The sequence below is a fragment of the Esox lucius genome, chromosome 19 (assembly GCF_011004845.1).
Source record: "Esox lucius isolate fEsoLuc1 chromosome 19, fEsoLuc1.pri, whole genome shotgun sequence".
In the NCBI taxonomy this organism is placed as follows: Eukaryota; Metazoa; Chordata; class Actinopteri; order Esociformes; family Esocidae; genus Esox; species Esox lucius.
In genome coordinates, this window is record NC_047587.1 from 10,191,738 (window position 1) to 10,206,965 (window position 15,228).

Sequence of the window (15,228 nt, forward strand, 5' to 3'; positions counted from 1 at the left end):
GTGTAGGCTACGTGAACTTCTGACCCACTTGAATTGTGATATAGTGAATTATAAATGAAATAATCTGTCTAGACAATTGTTGGACAAATTACTGCACAAAGATGTCGTCCTAACCGATTTGTCAAAAGTATTGTTAACATGAAATATGTGGACTGGTTGAAACATTTGTTTTAATGACTTCAACTTAAGTGTATGTAAACTTCCGACTTCAACTGTATTACCTACAAGCAACACGCAACTACTTCTGTCAGGCGTCTACCAAGAGAATGTGAAATGTAACTTATGCAACATTAAATTACAATAGGCATGAGAAAATGAAAACCCTTTGTAAAGACATTTGAAACATTTTGTATTAAAAAGCAGAAGACAAAAACACTTTCCAGTGCTCAAGTAGTTTTGTTTATTGACGGTTATGCAATATCGCTGCACAACACTCCTCACTTGAATACAACCTTACAACATGATTTAGAATCCATTGTTTTCTAAATACAAACGGCTTGAGAGCACATCGGCTAGTCTGGCAAAGTTAACACTTTATTTCATTATAAAGACTTGTTAGCACTCTGCCAAGCCATTTTTCCATTATACAAAGGGATGATTTCAAGATTACTTTAATTCATAAACGTTTATTAGCTGATTAAGTCAGGATAAAATTAACTTGGTTACAAATTGTATAGACTAACAAATTCAATATGCAGGGGAGATATTCCTGAACTCTGCCTTTAGTCAGGTACAGACATAAAGGTAGTCAACAAATGACTTATCAATGCAATGTTTTGTGTAGTTTTTGTTTTGTCTTTAACACTCGTTAACCACATAAAAAGGAGCTTCATGGGAAGTCCAACTGAGGGTTTGCATTGTGCAAGTAGACCAGGATTTTTCAAGCAGACTACTGCATTGGGCTTTCTAGAATGTCTTCCTCTAAAGGCGATCTTCTGTACCTCAGCAGAACACAAAGACCATCTAACTAAGAGGTAGAAACACGGGCAGCTTTTTTGAAACGTCACAGCAGCCACACCTATCATTGACGTACAGTTTATACGATTCTATCTAATTGAAGTATGACAGAGTATTGCAACCGCTCCGGTACCAGTGTGTCATTTATAGAGAGTTTGGCCAATGCGGCTTCTGCCTGAACGTGGAGAGCGTCCCTCTTCCTTAGCTACTGATAACTGACACTACCGCATTGTATCGGCTACTCCTGATCGGTTTCAAAACTGACTAAGATATCTGATGAAGAGCATACAGGCAATTTGGTTAAAACCACAACATTGTACAAACTTGGAAACATGATCATAAAGGTGAATCAATGAAGATGCCTTCAATTTCACTTCTCAGATTGGCTTGTTCACAGCAGGTCGTTTTATAGGGAATTCTAGAGACGCTCTCATTTTATTGTGTTTAGAAATACTGAGAATAAAAGGTGCTAACATGGCGGCCGTTGTAAAACCTGGCCAAACTCTCTCAATAGATGGCTCTGGTGTGAATCTTAAGTCTATAGCCTTGCATGGAAGGAATAGAGCACTCATACACTAAATGTAACATGCTCCACATCCGCGACAGGGCATTGAAGAGCACTTTGGTTTAAAAATAAAACAGAATAAACTTCAGAAAAGCTTGTCCAGACCAAGCACAAAGTCCATTTAGATTATGATGACTATTGGAAATCTTTTGGATGGCCTTTCCAAAAAATATTGAGGGTTAATAAGGGTCTCAAAATTCAAGCCATTTCTTCAAATGGGATAAATAAGAGTGGAACGGCAATACTTGTGTCACTCACAGTGAGTAAATACAGCAAAACTGACTACATTGTTACAGTGAGCACAAAACAACAAGTACTTGAAGTACTTTGAGCCAGTCCATAAACCTACATTAAATTCATACTGCAGAAACAGGACAAGAAACCAAAAAAAAAATATGTAACCATAAAACAAAAAGGTACTTCTCAGCCTATAATACAGAAGGCTTCAGTAGCCGGTATAGAAGACAGATGGTTTATCTACCATGCCCTGATAACATGCTTGACATAATATAGCAGGACATAAGCGGTCTCTGGCAGCGATCTCTGGCAGTGGTTAGATGCCAGTTCAATAAGTGGCGAGGGTGGTGGTAATAGATAACTGGCTGTACTGTTTGTCAAGGTATGTTTCTCTACTCTATGGAGCCTGACAGTTTTAGATGGTAGATATCTCAGTCGGCCTCTTCTTCTGATTCTTCTTCTTCAGCGGTTTCCAGCCAGGTTAGCCACTGGTTTACCTAATAGGAGAGATGGTTAGGTGGGGTTAATCCACTGAGAATCTACCGTAATCTCCCATTTATTACCCACACCGTGTATAAAACGCACCATTAATTTTACAGCTTTGTGTGTATACAAACCCGAGTATTAACCGCACCCATATATAAACCCATGTTTTCCCGGAGAGTTATGACTCGTACATTAGTAGTAAACATATGTCATAGGGCACTACCAAAATGTACTTGTTGAAGATATTTTTGAAAACCCTGCAATGCCAAATGAATCATATTTGCTACATGGGTTTCTGAGACCTCTGTCGTCAAGCAATCATCTGTGAAAAAGTTTGCCAGTGGAAACGGTTTTAAAATTTTTTACGTGTATTAGCCACACCCATGCATTAACATCTGTGGTTGAAAATGTTTTCAAACTCTGTATAAGTCGCGGTTTATAAACAGGAAACCACAGTACCAAACAACTTCATGGTGCTCGGTTAGCATAAAGACATGATTACCTGGAATAAAGCTTTTCCTTTTCCAGGGAATTCTTGGGTAATATCTTCTTTCCATGCAAGGAAGGCTTCTTCTTCAATGATCTCCATGTCGTAAAAGTGAACAAAGTAGCGAAGCAGCATGCCTGAAATAGAACCACAAAAGGCATTACAACGCTACACAGCATGCAGACAGACACAGCTGGTTATATATCTACTTAATGTCGACAAAGAGTTAACTGCCCCCATGTGGTATATTACTTTTCCTTATACACCGATCAGCCATAACATTATGACCACCTGCTTAATATTGTGTAGGTCCCCCTTTTTGCCACCAAAACATCCCTGACCCATCGATGCATGGACTCCACTAGACCTCTGAAGGTGTGCTGTGGTATCTGGCACTAAGACGTTAGCAGCAGATCCTTTAAGTCCTGTAAGTTGCAAGGTGGGGCCTCCATGGATCTGACTTGTTTGTCCAGCACATCCCACAGATGCTCGATTGGATTGAGATCTGGGGAATTTGGAGGCCAAGTCAACACCTTGAACTCGTTGTGTTCCTCAAACCATTCCTGAACCATTTTTGCTTTGTGGTAGGGTGAATTATTATCCTGCTGAAAGAGGCCAATGCTATCAGGGAATACCGTTGCCAAAAGTGCTTAGGTAGGTGGTACGTGTCAAAGTAACATCTACATGAATGGCAGGACCCAAAGACCCCGGCCATCTACATTACGTAAAAGGAAACGTGATTCTTCAGAACAGGCCATCTTCTTCCATTGCTCTGTGGTCCAGGTCTGATGTTCACATGCCCATTGTAGGTGCTATCAGCAGTGGACAGGGAAAAGCATGGGCAACCTGACAGGTCTGCGGCTACGCAACAAACTGCGATGCACTGTGTGTTCTGACACCTTTCTATGAGAACCAGAATTTTCAGCAATTTGAGCTCTCTGTTCGGAGCACACAGGCCAGCCTTCACTCCCCACGTGCATCAGTGAGCCTTGGTCGCCCATGACCCTGTCGCCGGTTCACCGCTTTTCCTTCCTTGGACCACTTTCGATAGGTACTGACCACTGCAGACCGGGAACACCCCCACAAGGGCTGCAGTTTTGGAGATGCTCTGACCCAGTCGTCTAGCCATCACAATTTGACCCTTGTCAAAGTCGCCCAGATCCTTACGTTTGACATGTTTTCCTGCTTCTAACATCAACTTTGAGGACAGAATGTTCACTTGCTGCCTAATGCATCACACCCACTGACAGGTGCCATGATAACGAGATTATGGGTGTTATTCACTTCACCTGTCAGTATATATAATGTTATGGCTGATCTGTGTATATTTAAAAACTTTATTTGATGTATGGATGTATATACAGGGAATTCAAGTTGAGACCACGCTCTTTTTTTACAGTTGATTATGGTGTTAGAGCAACACTGAAATATGTATAGAACAATCCAAGAAACCTACAGGCTTTAACAAGAGGCCAAGTGTTTGGATGGCTTTTAAACGTCTGCCATTTCTAAAAAGGAAATAAAACCTTGACAACCAACAGTAGACCCTATGAGGTCAGTCAACTGCGATTACACGTGACACAAAACCTTGACGACCCCCGCCCCCATAAAAGAAATACATAAATACCAGAAAAAAGGCATAGTTTTAAACAGCCATGACATTGTGACCATTGACTGCTTGGAGGGATTTTACCCAGAGCCACAGTTTAGTCTCCGACAGAATGCTGTTGACGGGACAAACGGTTTCGGTGACCTACCTTTGGGGAAGTGATAGCTGTTGCAGTGCACCTGCAGGGCGTACAGGGCACTGACCTGCAGCTGGGGCTGGTCATGCAGGAACTTCTGCATCACTGGTTTGAAGGCCAGCAGCAGCTGCTTCTCTTGGTCCAGCTGCTCCTTGGAGGGTCCTGTTGCCTGCTCCTCCCCACCACTGCCCTCTTCGTCCTTCTCCACACAACCCAGCTCCCCAGAGATGTACTGCAGGAAGCTGACAGGGCCAACACGTTACATGAACAGGAAGAATGGTTTTTTTGCGGAAGCATTAGCGCGGTCTACATTCTGTTCATTTGTTTGTGCCTTTCAGTGAGTCAGTGAGTGAGCAAAATAAATGGATCAGTGAGTGAGCAAAATAAATGGACAGGAATGATCAAGTACAACCCAGACTAAAAGATAAAATCAGTCACCATCCTGGAGGTTCAGCAGCACCTACCTGGTCATGAGGATATTGACAAAGCCCTTGTCTGTGTGGAGCTTGGGGGAGATGTTATCTTTGATCCACTTGTAGATGGCCTGAGGTGATGGGTCTGCCTTTATCTGCAGGAGCAGGTCTTTCTCCAACTTCAGCAAGGGGAACAGGAAACTCAGGCCCTTACCCTCCAGGATCTCCAACATCCGGTCCTTGTTCTGGTCAATCTCTGATGCACAGAAAGCAGTCACTTTAGCCATAGCATCACTGCCATAGAAGGTGAATGCGATACAGTCTCCAACAAGAATACAGTTAGCATTGTCCCCCAAGTAAGACACCGTTAACCTTAGACTAAAATAGCACATATTAGCAAGACTCACTTCAATGAGAAAGTGTTGAAATTTTATCACAGTCAAATAGCTCAGAACGTAGAAAAACAGAGCCAGTGTAATCAATGTTACTACATAAACACATTAACAATGGAATATCATTGCATTTATGTACCAGGTCTGGCCAAAACAAAGGTACTGGTCAATGGCGGCCATTTTGTTTGATGTACTAATACAACATTTTGTCGGTCGTCGAATGCCAGAAGATTTGTGCTTTAAGTGTTGCACAATTCAAAATGGCAGAAAATCTAAAACTGTGGAAAATGATTCCTTGGGAGAAGAGGCATATATACAAAAGTTATATTATTTTAGGTCAACAGGTTGAGGGACATGACTTTGCAAAGTTAAAATGTTCCTTTTCTTGTTATAAAGGCACCATTTTGGCAGGAAGATAACTTTGGCATGACATCTGTCATGTTTTTTCAAAAGTCAAGCAAATTCGATGTGAACAACTTCTATTAGAAACATCCAGAATCCCCACCTTAATATAATTGCGTTGGGGAGTGATGCCGTTAGGGCAACGCTTGTATTCTTTCTACTTTGTCACTACAGCACCTCTGGAGGGGGTCGAGGTGTGTGGAGAGGGAGGGTTGTCTACCTACCGGGTAGCATCTTCTGCATGTTGACCTTGCTCTGTTGGAAGAGGTCAGTGAGCCACTCCTTGTCTTTCAGCTTGGCGGTCTGCTGTAGGCAGAGCAGGAAGAGGGGGAAGTGGGTTCCATTCTCCAGAGGGTGGGCCAGCTCGGCCACGCTCACCAGCTCAGATATAACGGCCCGTGCTGCAAACTGGGCCAGGTAGGACTTGACCAAGGGAACGTCCACTTCGATCTTAGGGCACTGGTCTAGCACATTAAGGAAAGCCTTATGGGGGCAGAAAAAGATAAGGACATTTGTTTTTAAGTTAAGCTTAAGCGTAAACCCCTTAATATGCAAAAGCTACAATCGCAAGTCCACCTTAAACTCTGTGAAAGCCTTTTTATTTTATTCTTTAACAGTTTTATAACTTAACAGTCATTAAGATTGTTCCCATTCCAACCTGAATACGATGCAGCAGTTCGCTGTACTGTGCTGTGCAGAATGTATCCTACCTGCATGAAGTTCTCTCCGGCGACAAGGCCTTCTGTGCGTAGCGTATGGATGAGCGTGCTGGCGTGCTCCCTGTCCTCGTCGGACCGGTCCAGAGACACGACGATGATCTTACTCAGCATCTCCGGCAGGAAGTGCCTGGGAGCCTTCATGTCTCTGACGCTGGTCACAGCTTCTTCAACGTTCTTACTGTTCAGGTACTCCGTTACAACAGTCTCCTGATGGGGGATGTGTAAGTGATCCATGTTAGCAATATTATCATACTATTAGTAGACAATTGCACAGAGGCATGAGACCTTTTGTCAGTCCCAGACGGACAGAGTGGCTGCCTACCGTTATTTTAAGCAGCTCTTCTTTAGCCGGCGGTGGTTTTTTGCTGGTCTTTTGAGGTTTCTCCTGAATGGGGAGAGGGTTGCTTTTGAGGCCGAGCTGTGGAGACTGGGGGTGGGGGGGGGGGGGGGTACAGGTCAGTTAAACCAAACAACCAACAAGGGAAGCCCCAAAAAGCCAAGTTGGAATCTGGGTTGGGGAAAATTACGAATAATGGAATTCCAACAATTTTGGTTGGAACACAGGAAGTGTGCATGTTAAAGGGAAAGAGTCCTCCGCCCATCCTTACCTGCCCCAGGGGAGGGGTGTTGGTACGCGGGGGCTGGGCGCTGGGGGGGATCATGGTGGGGATGTGGGGCTGCAGCTTGGGTACCTGGTTCTTATTCAGGAGGAACGACTGAGCCGGTCGCAGGCTGATCTACAGAGCGGGAGGAGGACAAAGCAGAGTTGTTAGCACGGTGTCTCGATAAAGACATGTGAAGACGAGCAGGAGATCATGCCCTCATATCTCATAATCGCATTCAACGGACCAGATACCAGTCGAAGATAGAGACATGGCGTACGAGAGGAGGAAGAGAGGAGATGGTGTAGGAGAGGAGGGAAAGAGGAGATGGTGTAGGAGAAGAGGGAAAGAGGAGAAGAGGACTGGCATCAGGTTTTATTCCTCAGAATAACGCGTCTTTTTATAATCACCGGGCATGATTATATAGCCTGTTTGCTTTGAGAGGACCAAAGGAAAACTTTTACAGTAAGAAATGAAGTAGCTTGTAGCTTTCACAGAGAGTGATGTAGCCCTGGACAGCCCACTCTGTGGAAATGCTCCTATAAGCACTTCAGTCCAAGACTAGAAATATCCTGGACACCAGTCAACAGTTTAACACGCTCTCTGTAGCCTCTGTCTGACAAGGAATTTGACCCAACCGCTGGGGCTGGGGTCATACCTCATCTAGGTTGAGCTGTCCCTTCTTGCTGAAGCGTGGAGGCATGTCCTTGCTGGACTGGACCTGCTGCTGCTGACCCTGGTGGTTCTGGTTCTGAAAATGCTGATTCGGCACCTAGAAACCGTCCAGACAAGGAACATTAACGGACATGTACCTGGAAGCAGTGTTTCCTCTTGGATGCATTCATGCATGCCTGTTCATTTCCCGTGTTACTGAAAAAACACCAACCCAAGCAGGATTCAGGTCGGCAAAGTTCCTTCTCAATGGAACTTTACTAGATTGAGTTTTATTGGGATGTAGGCAGAGCCAGAGCACACAGGAGAAGTTCTGTTGACAGTAGTCCACAAGGGTTTTTCCTACCTACGAGTGGTTGTGCTTTTCAGACCAAAAACATATTTGTTGATATTCTTTGCCAGTTAGCGAGTTATTAATCCAGTTAAAGGTTAGTTATTGGTCCCCAACGATGTGCTGCTACTTTCATGAAGACAGAGCAGCTAACAGACCTGGTTTGACTTGATGAAAGGCTTGCCGGCGCCCATTTCGAACGGAGACTGAGGCGGGGGTGCTGCGTTGTGGCCGCCATGTCCGTTGACGTTGAACAGCGGGTTGGAGCGATGGCGCCCCAGAGTGGGAGAGAACCGGTCCTGGATGACCCCTGGGCCAGTGCCGATCCCACCACCTGGAGAGAGGTCACGGAGCAGAGACACGACAGGTCATTCAGGCGTCTGGAACAGGTCAAAGGACGTAACCCGAGCCAAGTGCCCTAGCATCATCGACAACTAGTCGTTGTCATCAATGAGCCACAGAAGCAGTCGGACAACTAGGCGTTAAACAAACAAGACCCAAACATCGCATCAACCTACATTCTGACCTACCTGGCATTTGTCCGAACATGTCAGCCAACCCCCCCAGGGTCTCCATCTTCATCCGGTTGGGCATGAAGGCGCCTTCGAGGAAAAAGTCCATCCTCATCCCCTGAGCCATGGTCGCTGGGATGAACACACCCAGATCCTGGAAGGAGAGTGGGTACATAAGATACGCCAGGGAGCTGGGCTTAAAAAGGCCCTAGAGAAAACATTCTACACAGTTACTGGGGCATTAGCTTTATACATTCTCCATCACCCATCACTTATAGATGTTGGACCATTGAAGTTGAGTGGTCATTTAGGACATCCTGAAATCTGGAGATCTGAAAGTGTGAAATGCTTTTAAAACAGAGACCAGGTAGGGTAAATGTGTCTCTGTAGCAACTGTAGCTTTCCCCAAGACCACAGATAGGGAGTCACAGGGTCAAAGACAGTAAAATAACTAAACGTTTACAAAGTGGTAGACACAGGCCACTTTCTTTTTTCTATTCCTTGATTATTTTGGCCCATTTCCTAACCTCCAAGTATATAGACTGGGGAGAGTTACGGCATGCCCCTCCCCCTTGAGTGAATGGCGAGGCGAGAGGATGCTATGAATGGCAGAAGCACAGACGGAACTAGACTCTCACAGGTCACATTCCCATTTCTGTCCACTGTGACTCACCTTCACCGCCTCCTGGCGGATCTGGTTGATGGTCTTCGGCCCGTTGTCAATGAAAGCTTTGCGGGGAACCCAGTTGTTGTCTCGCAGCTCCACTGTGTCCTGTAGCAGGAAGCGGATCCTGGCAGGCAACTCCTTGTTGTTCATTAAGGATAGCATACGGCCGAAGTACTGGTCCATTAAAGACTGGGAAGATGAGGGATGCGAAGCTGTTATTGAGGATCACTAGATCACAAGCAGCAAAGGCACTGGCGTTTTTCATAGACTGTGGAGAAGAACAGTGGTGTTTTGTGAGAGGGCAGACCGACAGGCAGACAAACGTACCCTAGCTTTTTCATGGTCAAGTCTAGGCCCCACGGTTCTCATTATCTGACAGAGGCACTCCAGATCCTCCCCCATATCCTTGAGCTGGACTCTCTTCTTCTTTTCCAAAAGCTGTGTGTGTTTGTGGGGGGGGTGTAAAGACAGCGTTATGCAAGCGGCAAACTATGCCAGCAGAAGTGAACAATTGTATCCAAGAACAGAGTTTTATCTCAAGCTGTCAAACTGATAAAAATAAATAACAAAAGGTACAAGACTCCCAGAGCGTTTGGCTGTAGCAGCTGAACGTACTGTTTTGATGCACTTATGAAGGATAGATTCATGGATGAGGTCGAGTTTGCCAAGTTCCGAGATGAATTTAATATTGCCGAGCATCTTGATCTTGGCAATGGCCCGCTGCTCCTCCTCCTCAGAAGTGAGCGGGTTGTCGTGTTTGTCATAGACTGGGGGAGGAAAGACGGCACATACAGTGGTGAGTCAGAGTGGGCTGGTGATGGGCACCCCCATTCAACACGGCCCCCAACACACGGGGCACCCTCTGTACCGGTGGTGGTCATACTCACTCTCAACATTTCTGCTGCGGTTTTCAAATTCATCTTGAAGCTTGGAAATAAGAAGTCTTCTGAAGGTCTGGGGGCGAAAAGTACAAAATTACAGGAAACTTGAGTTTGAAAATTGGACCTAGTGACATTCTGGAAAGGCATTTTATACATGAAGAGGTTGTTTCAATTACAACAAATATTTCAAGACAGTAATGTACACTGAAAAACTGGGAACAAAACACACATCCAAACGTGATGCTTACAGTGCTCTGCTTTTGGGATGTTTGGATCTCAGGTGAAGGGCCATCAAAGTTCGGTGCATCCTCTGCCAAACGCAAGCATAGCTGAGCATAGAGCGAGCTGTACTTTGGCTCTTCTAGGGCTTTGTCTACAATCTGGATGGGAGAGAGGAGAAAACATGGTTATTTCAAGACATTAAAGCATGAGTCATACATGAAAGAAGCCTGGAAGTCATGGGAGCTATTAACTAAGGGCAAACTTAACAAGAAACAGTAAGAGCACTAAACTTACCAGCAAGATGATCGCCTTCAGGACGAGTTTTGTATCTACGCCCACATTCAGGAGCTCAAGGCATAGCTTGTCAAACTTCTCAGGCGTGAGCTTGTTGAGTATGCTAACGGGGGGAAAAGAAGAGTGGAAAGGTCCTGTCAGGAGTCCATGCAGTCTTTGGCTAAATACATTTGCTTTTGTAAACATCACCAGTTGTAGAGAAGCATATGCCCATGCAAACACCAAAGACGCAAAGCTTGTTGAAACCAAACCACATGCAGAGAACATCAGTAACGCAATCACGATTAAACAAACTGACACTCAAACTAGATTTCCTGACACTTACCCTCTCACTTTTCTGAAGATTGCATCATGTCGCTCTTTCTCATTGCTGGAGTTGGCATCTCGTCTAGTGCTTCGTGAAGGAACCCATCTCGGAGCGCTGTGCCCTGGGGTTTTCCCCAGGAACTCGCTGGAGGGAGCAGAGACCGGTGAGTGTTTAGCTCAGCACACAGTCATCAACTCACACCAGAACATCACAGTGACACTAAACTACAATTCTGGCAAACAATTACATTGAGGACAACTTTTCAGACTGCACCCATAAAAGATCTTGGGAGTCCAACTACACTCACAATCAAAATGATAAATCACATATTCATTGTTGGAATACAAATGCTCCATTTGAGAGGCACAGGCGGTATTACAGCAAGCAGGGTAGATACACAACCCCCCGCCCAAAAATGAAATAGTCACAATAGTTAGGCCTATCGTTCTATTTCTGTATTATGTTCCCAGCTGGCAGATATGTGCCCAGTCCTCTGAGTTTGACAATAAAGGGTTTCATAACCCTTGAGAAAGTGCCATGATAAAACCATCCCTTCTTTGTACAAACAAGTTCCCACAGAGCAATCCAAAAAGCTGAAAAGGAACTGGCTACTGCATTTTGTGGTGTTCTTAGTTAACAGTAAAAGCCCATGACATTACCACAGAGAGTGGGATGAGAAGTACTGGCCACTAGTACAACCCCTTATTTAAAGAGTCACAAACAGATTATATAGGTTATATTAAATACTCAAATTGCTTCATGAACTTAATACTTGTTTTTCTGCCCTCTTCTAGTCACACTTCTGGTCAGCCTGAATTTCATTGTATGACAACAAACATGTTCAATGACAATAAATTTGAATCTAATCTAACAAGCTTCATGTGTATACTTCTAATTTATAGTTAGTGGCTTGTTTGCCATTAGCCAATGAGCAACCGCAACTGCTAAACAGAAATGCCTAGTCCTCCCTCACACCCCCACTGTGAGGTAGGCTTACCTGTTGCCGACAGACTTGGGATAGTGCTGAGGTGCACCCCTAACACCTCCTCCCCCCGAAGAAGCACTGTCGGGATAGAAGAAGAACTCCATTAATTAGGCAAGAGCATTGCACAAGAATTGTCAATGTGTAATTGGAAAAAAACAGCAGCGTGAGCCCATTAATGTCCTGTAAGTGTAACCTAAAGGTGCTGCTAGTTGCCCGTCCCCAAGATATGTCAATGCATCCAGAGCCTTATACTTCAATTCAAGGCTCGGAGGTAATCTATTCGTTTAGCCCTACAATGTAGTTTATGCTAAAGTTACCATGGTTACTGTAAAGGAAAATCTGGAAATAAACAGGCCTATCGGCCATTAATAAAGTACACCACAAAGGACTGACATAGGACAGTGTTATCACCATAGTGACTTCATCCATAGAATCAGGAATCACAATTATCCCCAATTTGACAGGATTTCACCACTGTGGAACAAAACACTCAAGACAGTATTTCACATTCAACATTTGGAGCATAAAGAGTAACCCACTTTTCCTTGTTTTTGCATTGTTGAAGCCATTCTTGTTGCATAATATCCACGGTCTTAATCTTCATGGAAAGCAAGTACATAAGTTATTACTAATTATCACATTATGCAGATCACATTTTTGGAACAACACAGCCTACCCCTGGGTGGATAAGTCACTAGGGCCAAATAAACAATGATTCATTGCAATACAGTGAAGCAATTATGGATATCAGTACACCTGAAATGGTAGTGTTTCGGGGAGGAAAAAAACATTAAAAGAAAAATAAATAAATGCAGCCAAATATCATGGCCAACATACAGAGAGGACGCTAAACATTTGTCACTGTCGATTGTCTGAGAGCTGGCTGGTAAAACAACATGCCCATTCAGACGAGTGCTCAGAGCAGCAGTGCATTTACGAACTCTGCCTCTAATAGCTACATACACTTATTAAATCAATGGTGTCTGGTACATTGCTGGCACTAGGAACATTCGAAAGCGGTGTTTGCGCACGCGCACGCACAATAGCACTGTTCTTAAAGGATAGGCCAAGATCTTCTTGATAACAGACTGCGGCAATAATGAGTCAGAAATGAGAAATGTGTATTCTGCTGTCAAAACGGACAGCAGTGACTTCCATTTCGAAACATTTTCAAGACAAATCTTTTTTTGGTTCTCTTTCAAACTGTAATTTCTGTGAATTCAGTTTTGCATGTCTTACATTGCCTCATCACAGCAACTGTTGGCATGGCAGAAGGAGTTAAAGATCATGACACCTGAAACTCGGCATGGCATTCAGCTTATCATCACACCACTACCACGAAGTACCTGAGGCATTTGAGGAGATGCACCTGCCAACAGCTGTGACTGAGCCATTTAATTCTACTTACACAAATTATAACATTACTCATGACTACAAGCTTTGTACAGTGTTCAATAGAAATGTGGTTGACAAAACCGTAAAGCCTTTGGATAACATCAATGTCAAGTGACATGACCTAGTTTAAAAGATCTCTCTTGGACAGACTATGCTGTTGGATTGTTGTACTATGCTAGAATATCAGACGTTACAAACAGCCCGGGGCTAGATTTTAGGACCAGCAGCATCCCAATCCATAGCAGACAGGTAGTTTAATATCTGCACAGATGAGTATGCAATAAGGTACGTCCATTAACTCGGGGGTCAGCAGAGGAGGCTGTTGATAGAACCCCAGTGTTTGAAAATGTCCCATCATTTTCTACAGGATTTCTAAGTTAGAACATACCTGAAACGAGAAGCACCCCCTTCTGCAATCACACTCTCCACTTTGGCGGCTTGACAACGATGAATCTTTAAAAGAATAATGATAATAGGGAAGGGTGGGGAAAACGGTGCTGTGTGTAGGAGAGAAAAATATGCATCATGTTAGTAAAACCAATGACAAAGGATTGCAAAGGCTAGCTAATTAGCTAGCCTGTAAAAATGGATTCGACTGCTTCCTTTGTCAAGCGAAACAAAGCAACGTCTAGCTAGCAAGCCAATTATCCTCCGTAAAATCGTTAGCTGGATACGGGGCAATCTTCTAATCACAGCATTGTTTTTCTTATTTTTCACCAGAAATACTACTTCACCCATTTATCCAATATACATGATTGTTCATTACTACGTAGGCGTAGCAAACGTTATATACTATTTCTGTGGCGTCAGAAATGTGATATTACTGTACATAGCTCATGATGGCTTTACCCAAATATGCCAAACATTTGGTAACAAGTTAGCTGCCTTATTTTTCTTTCACGTTAGCTAACCAAAAAGTTAGCCTTGCTTGATGCACATAGTTGGGTACTTATGTAGCGAGTAGTACGACAAAGTACAGTAGCAATGTTCGGTAATATTCGGTGTTTTGTCATAGTGTACAATGGTGGACATATTTTAATAATGTCGATTAAAAAGCCGGTAACCGCATGGCAGCCTTAACATCATCACCGTGTTATTCCATCACGACGCCATTTTACGCAGTAATCAATCAGCTGGCGAGGCTGTCTAGCTAGCTTCGGGTAGCCATTTTGGATACACGGGTGCGAATTTGAAGGGAAATTGCAATCTTACCTTTACTAAAAGAACTTCAGTTTTGTATTTTGGTAGGTTACCAAAGAAGAAATAGAAAATCTTTTTAAAAAAAAAAAGGTACGCTAACTTGAAATCGACAGACAGACAGCGGTATCAGATACAGCAGAGTAGCTAGCTACCGTTAGCGTGATGTGTACACTTTCTAGCTACAGCGGCTACCACTTCGTGCTAGAAGATTGTAAAAAGACCTATATACGACGTAATTCTTTCACTCATCTGCAGGGGGCCGAAATTCCACAATATGCATTGTTCACGCAATTCGTTGCTATGTTTCTTTTAGCGAATCACAACTAAGAACTTATCTGAAGGCGGAGCCATAAATTAAAATTCCCCAATCAGAGTGAAAATAAAATAAAGATAACCACCCCCTGCAGTTGATTGACGTGTTTTTCATTCAGCCGCAGTGCAGGAAACGGGTTTTCAGGAGGGTAAATATATTATTTAAGTGGTTATGAAAGGAGATATATTGTGAACTCTTTCTCACACTCCAGCACAGTAGGTGGCGATAATGTACCAATATTAGATGCAATAAAATACATTGTTAGATATAGATTAATACTATAATATTAGTTATACAAATAAAAGATGTATAATAACTAAACGTCGTTGATTGAGTAGAACGGAACATAATCACAGATCAAAGCCACACAGTCTGTTCACACTGCTACCGTCTGGTAGACGCTACCCGGAGCTGCGGGGCAAGCACTTCCAGACTCACAGTTTT

At 43.7% G+C, this 15,228-nt stretch overlaps 1 protein-coding gene and 1 non-coding gene across 2 annotated transcripts; both read right to left on the minus strand.

Moving 5' to 3' along the window:
* Positions 1-376: 376 nt before the first annotated feature.
* eif4g2b (eukaryotic translation initiation factor 4, gamma 2b) lies at positions 377-14,702 on the minus strand. The gene is made up of 22 exons (XM_010897845.5): positions 14,484-14,702; positions 13,660-13,768; positions 12,416-12,474; positions 11,889-11,954; positions 10,910-11,035; positions 10,585-10,687; positions 10,317-10,448; positions 10,075-10,141; positions 9,803-9,954; positions 9,515-9,625; positions 9,194-9,376; positions 8,539-8,674; positions 8,167-8,342; positions 7,664-7,777; positions 7,012-7,140; positions 6,726-6,830; positions 6,395-6,610; positions 5,909-6,167; positions 4,942-5,146; positions 4,490-4,719; positions 2,748-2,869; positions 377-2,256 (listed from the first exon to the last, which is right to left on the minus strand). The coding sequence occupies exons 3-22, from the start codon at positions 12,454-12,456 to the stop codon at positions 2,191-2,193; spliced, it is 2,739 nt and encodes a 912-aa protein (XP_010896147.2). The 5' UTR covers positions 12,457-12,474; positions 13,660-13,768; positions 14,484-14,702; the 3' UTR covers positions 377-2,190.
* Positions 7,219-7,422, minus strand: LOC114829628. Its single transcript, XR_003777514.1, has one exon. It is a non-coding gene; the product is annotated as a small nucleolar RNA SNORD97 (small nucleolar RNA).
* Positions 14,703-15,228: the final 526 nt, after the last annotated feature.

What these genes read in the sequence shown, in the direction of transcription:
- eif4g2b (XM_010897845.5), bottom strand. Translation starts at nt 12,456, where the DNA reads ATGCAACAAGAATGGCTTCAACAATGCAAAAACAAGGAAAA. An exon ending in ACACCCCTCCCCTGGGGCAG is followed by an intron (nt 6,831 to 7,011) that starts GTAAGGATGGGC and finishes CCCCACCCCCAG; the next exon opens with TCTCCACAGCTCGGCCTCAA. An exon ending in GTCAATATCCTCATGACCAG is followed by an intron (nt 4,720 to 4,941) that starts GTAGGTGCTGCT and finishes TGGCCCTGTCAG; the next exon opens with CTTCCTGCAGTACATCTCTG.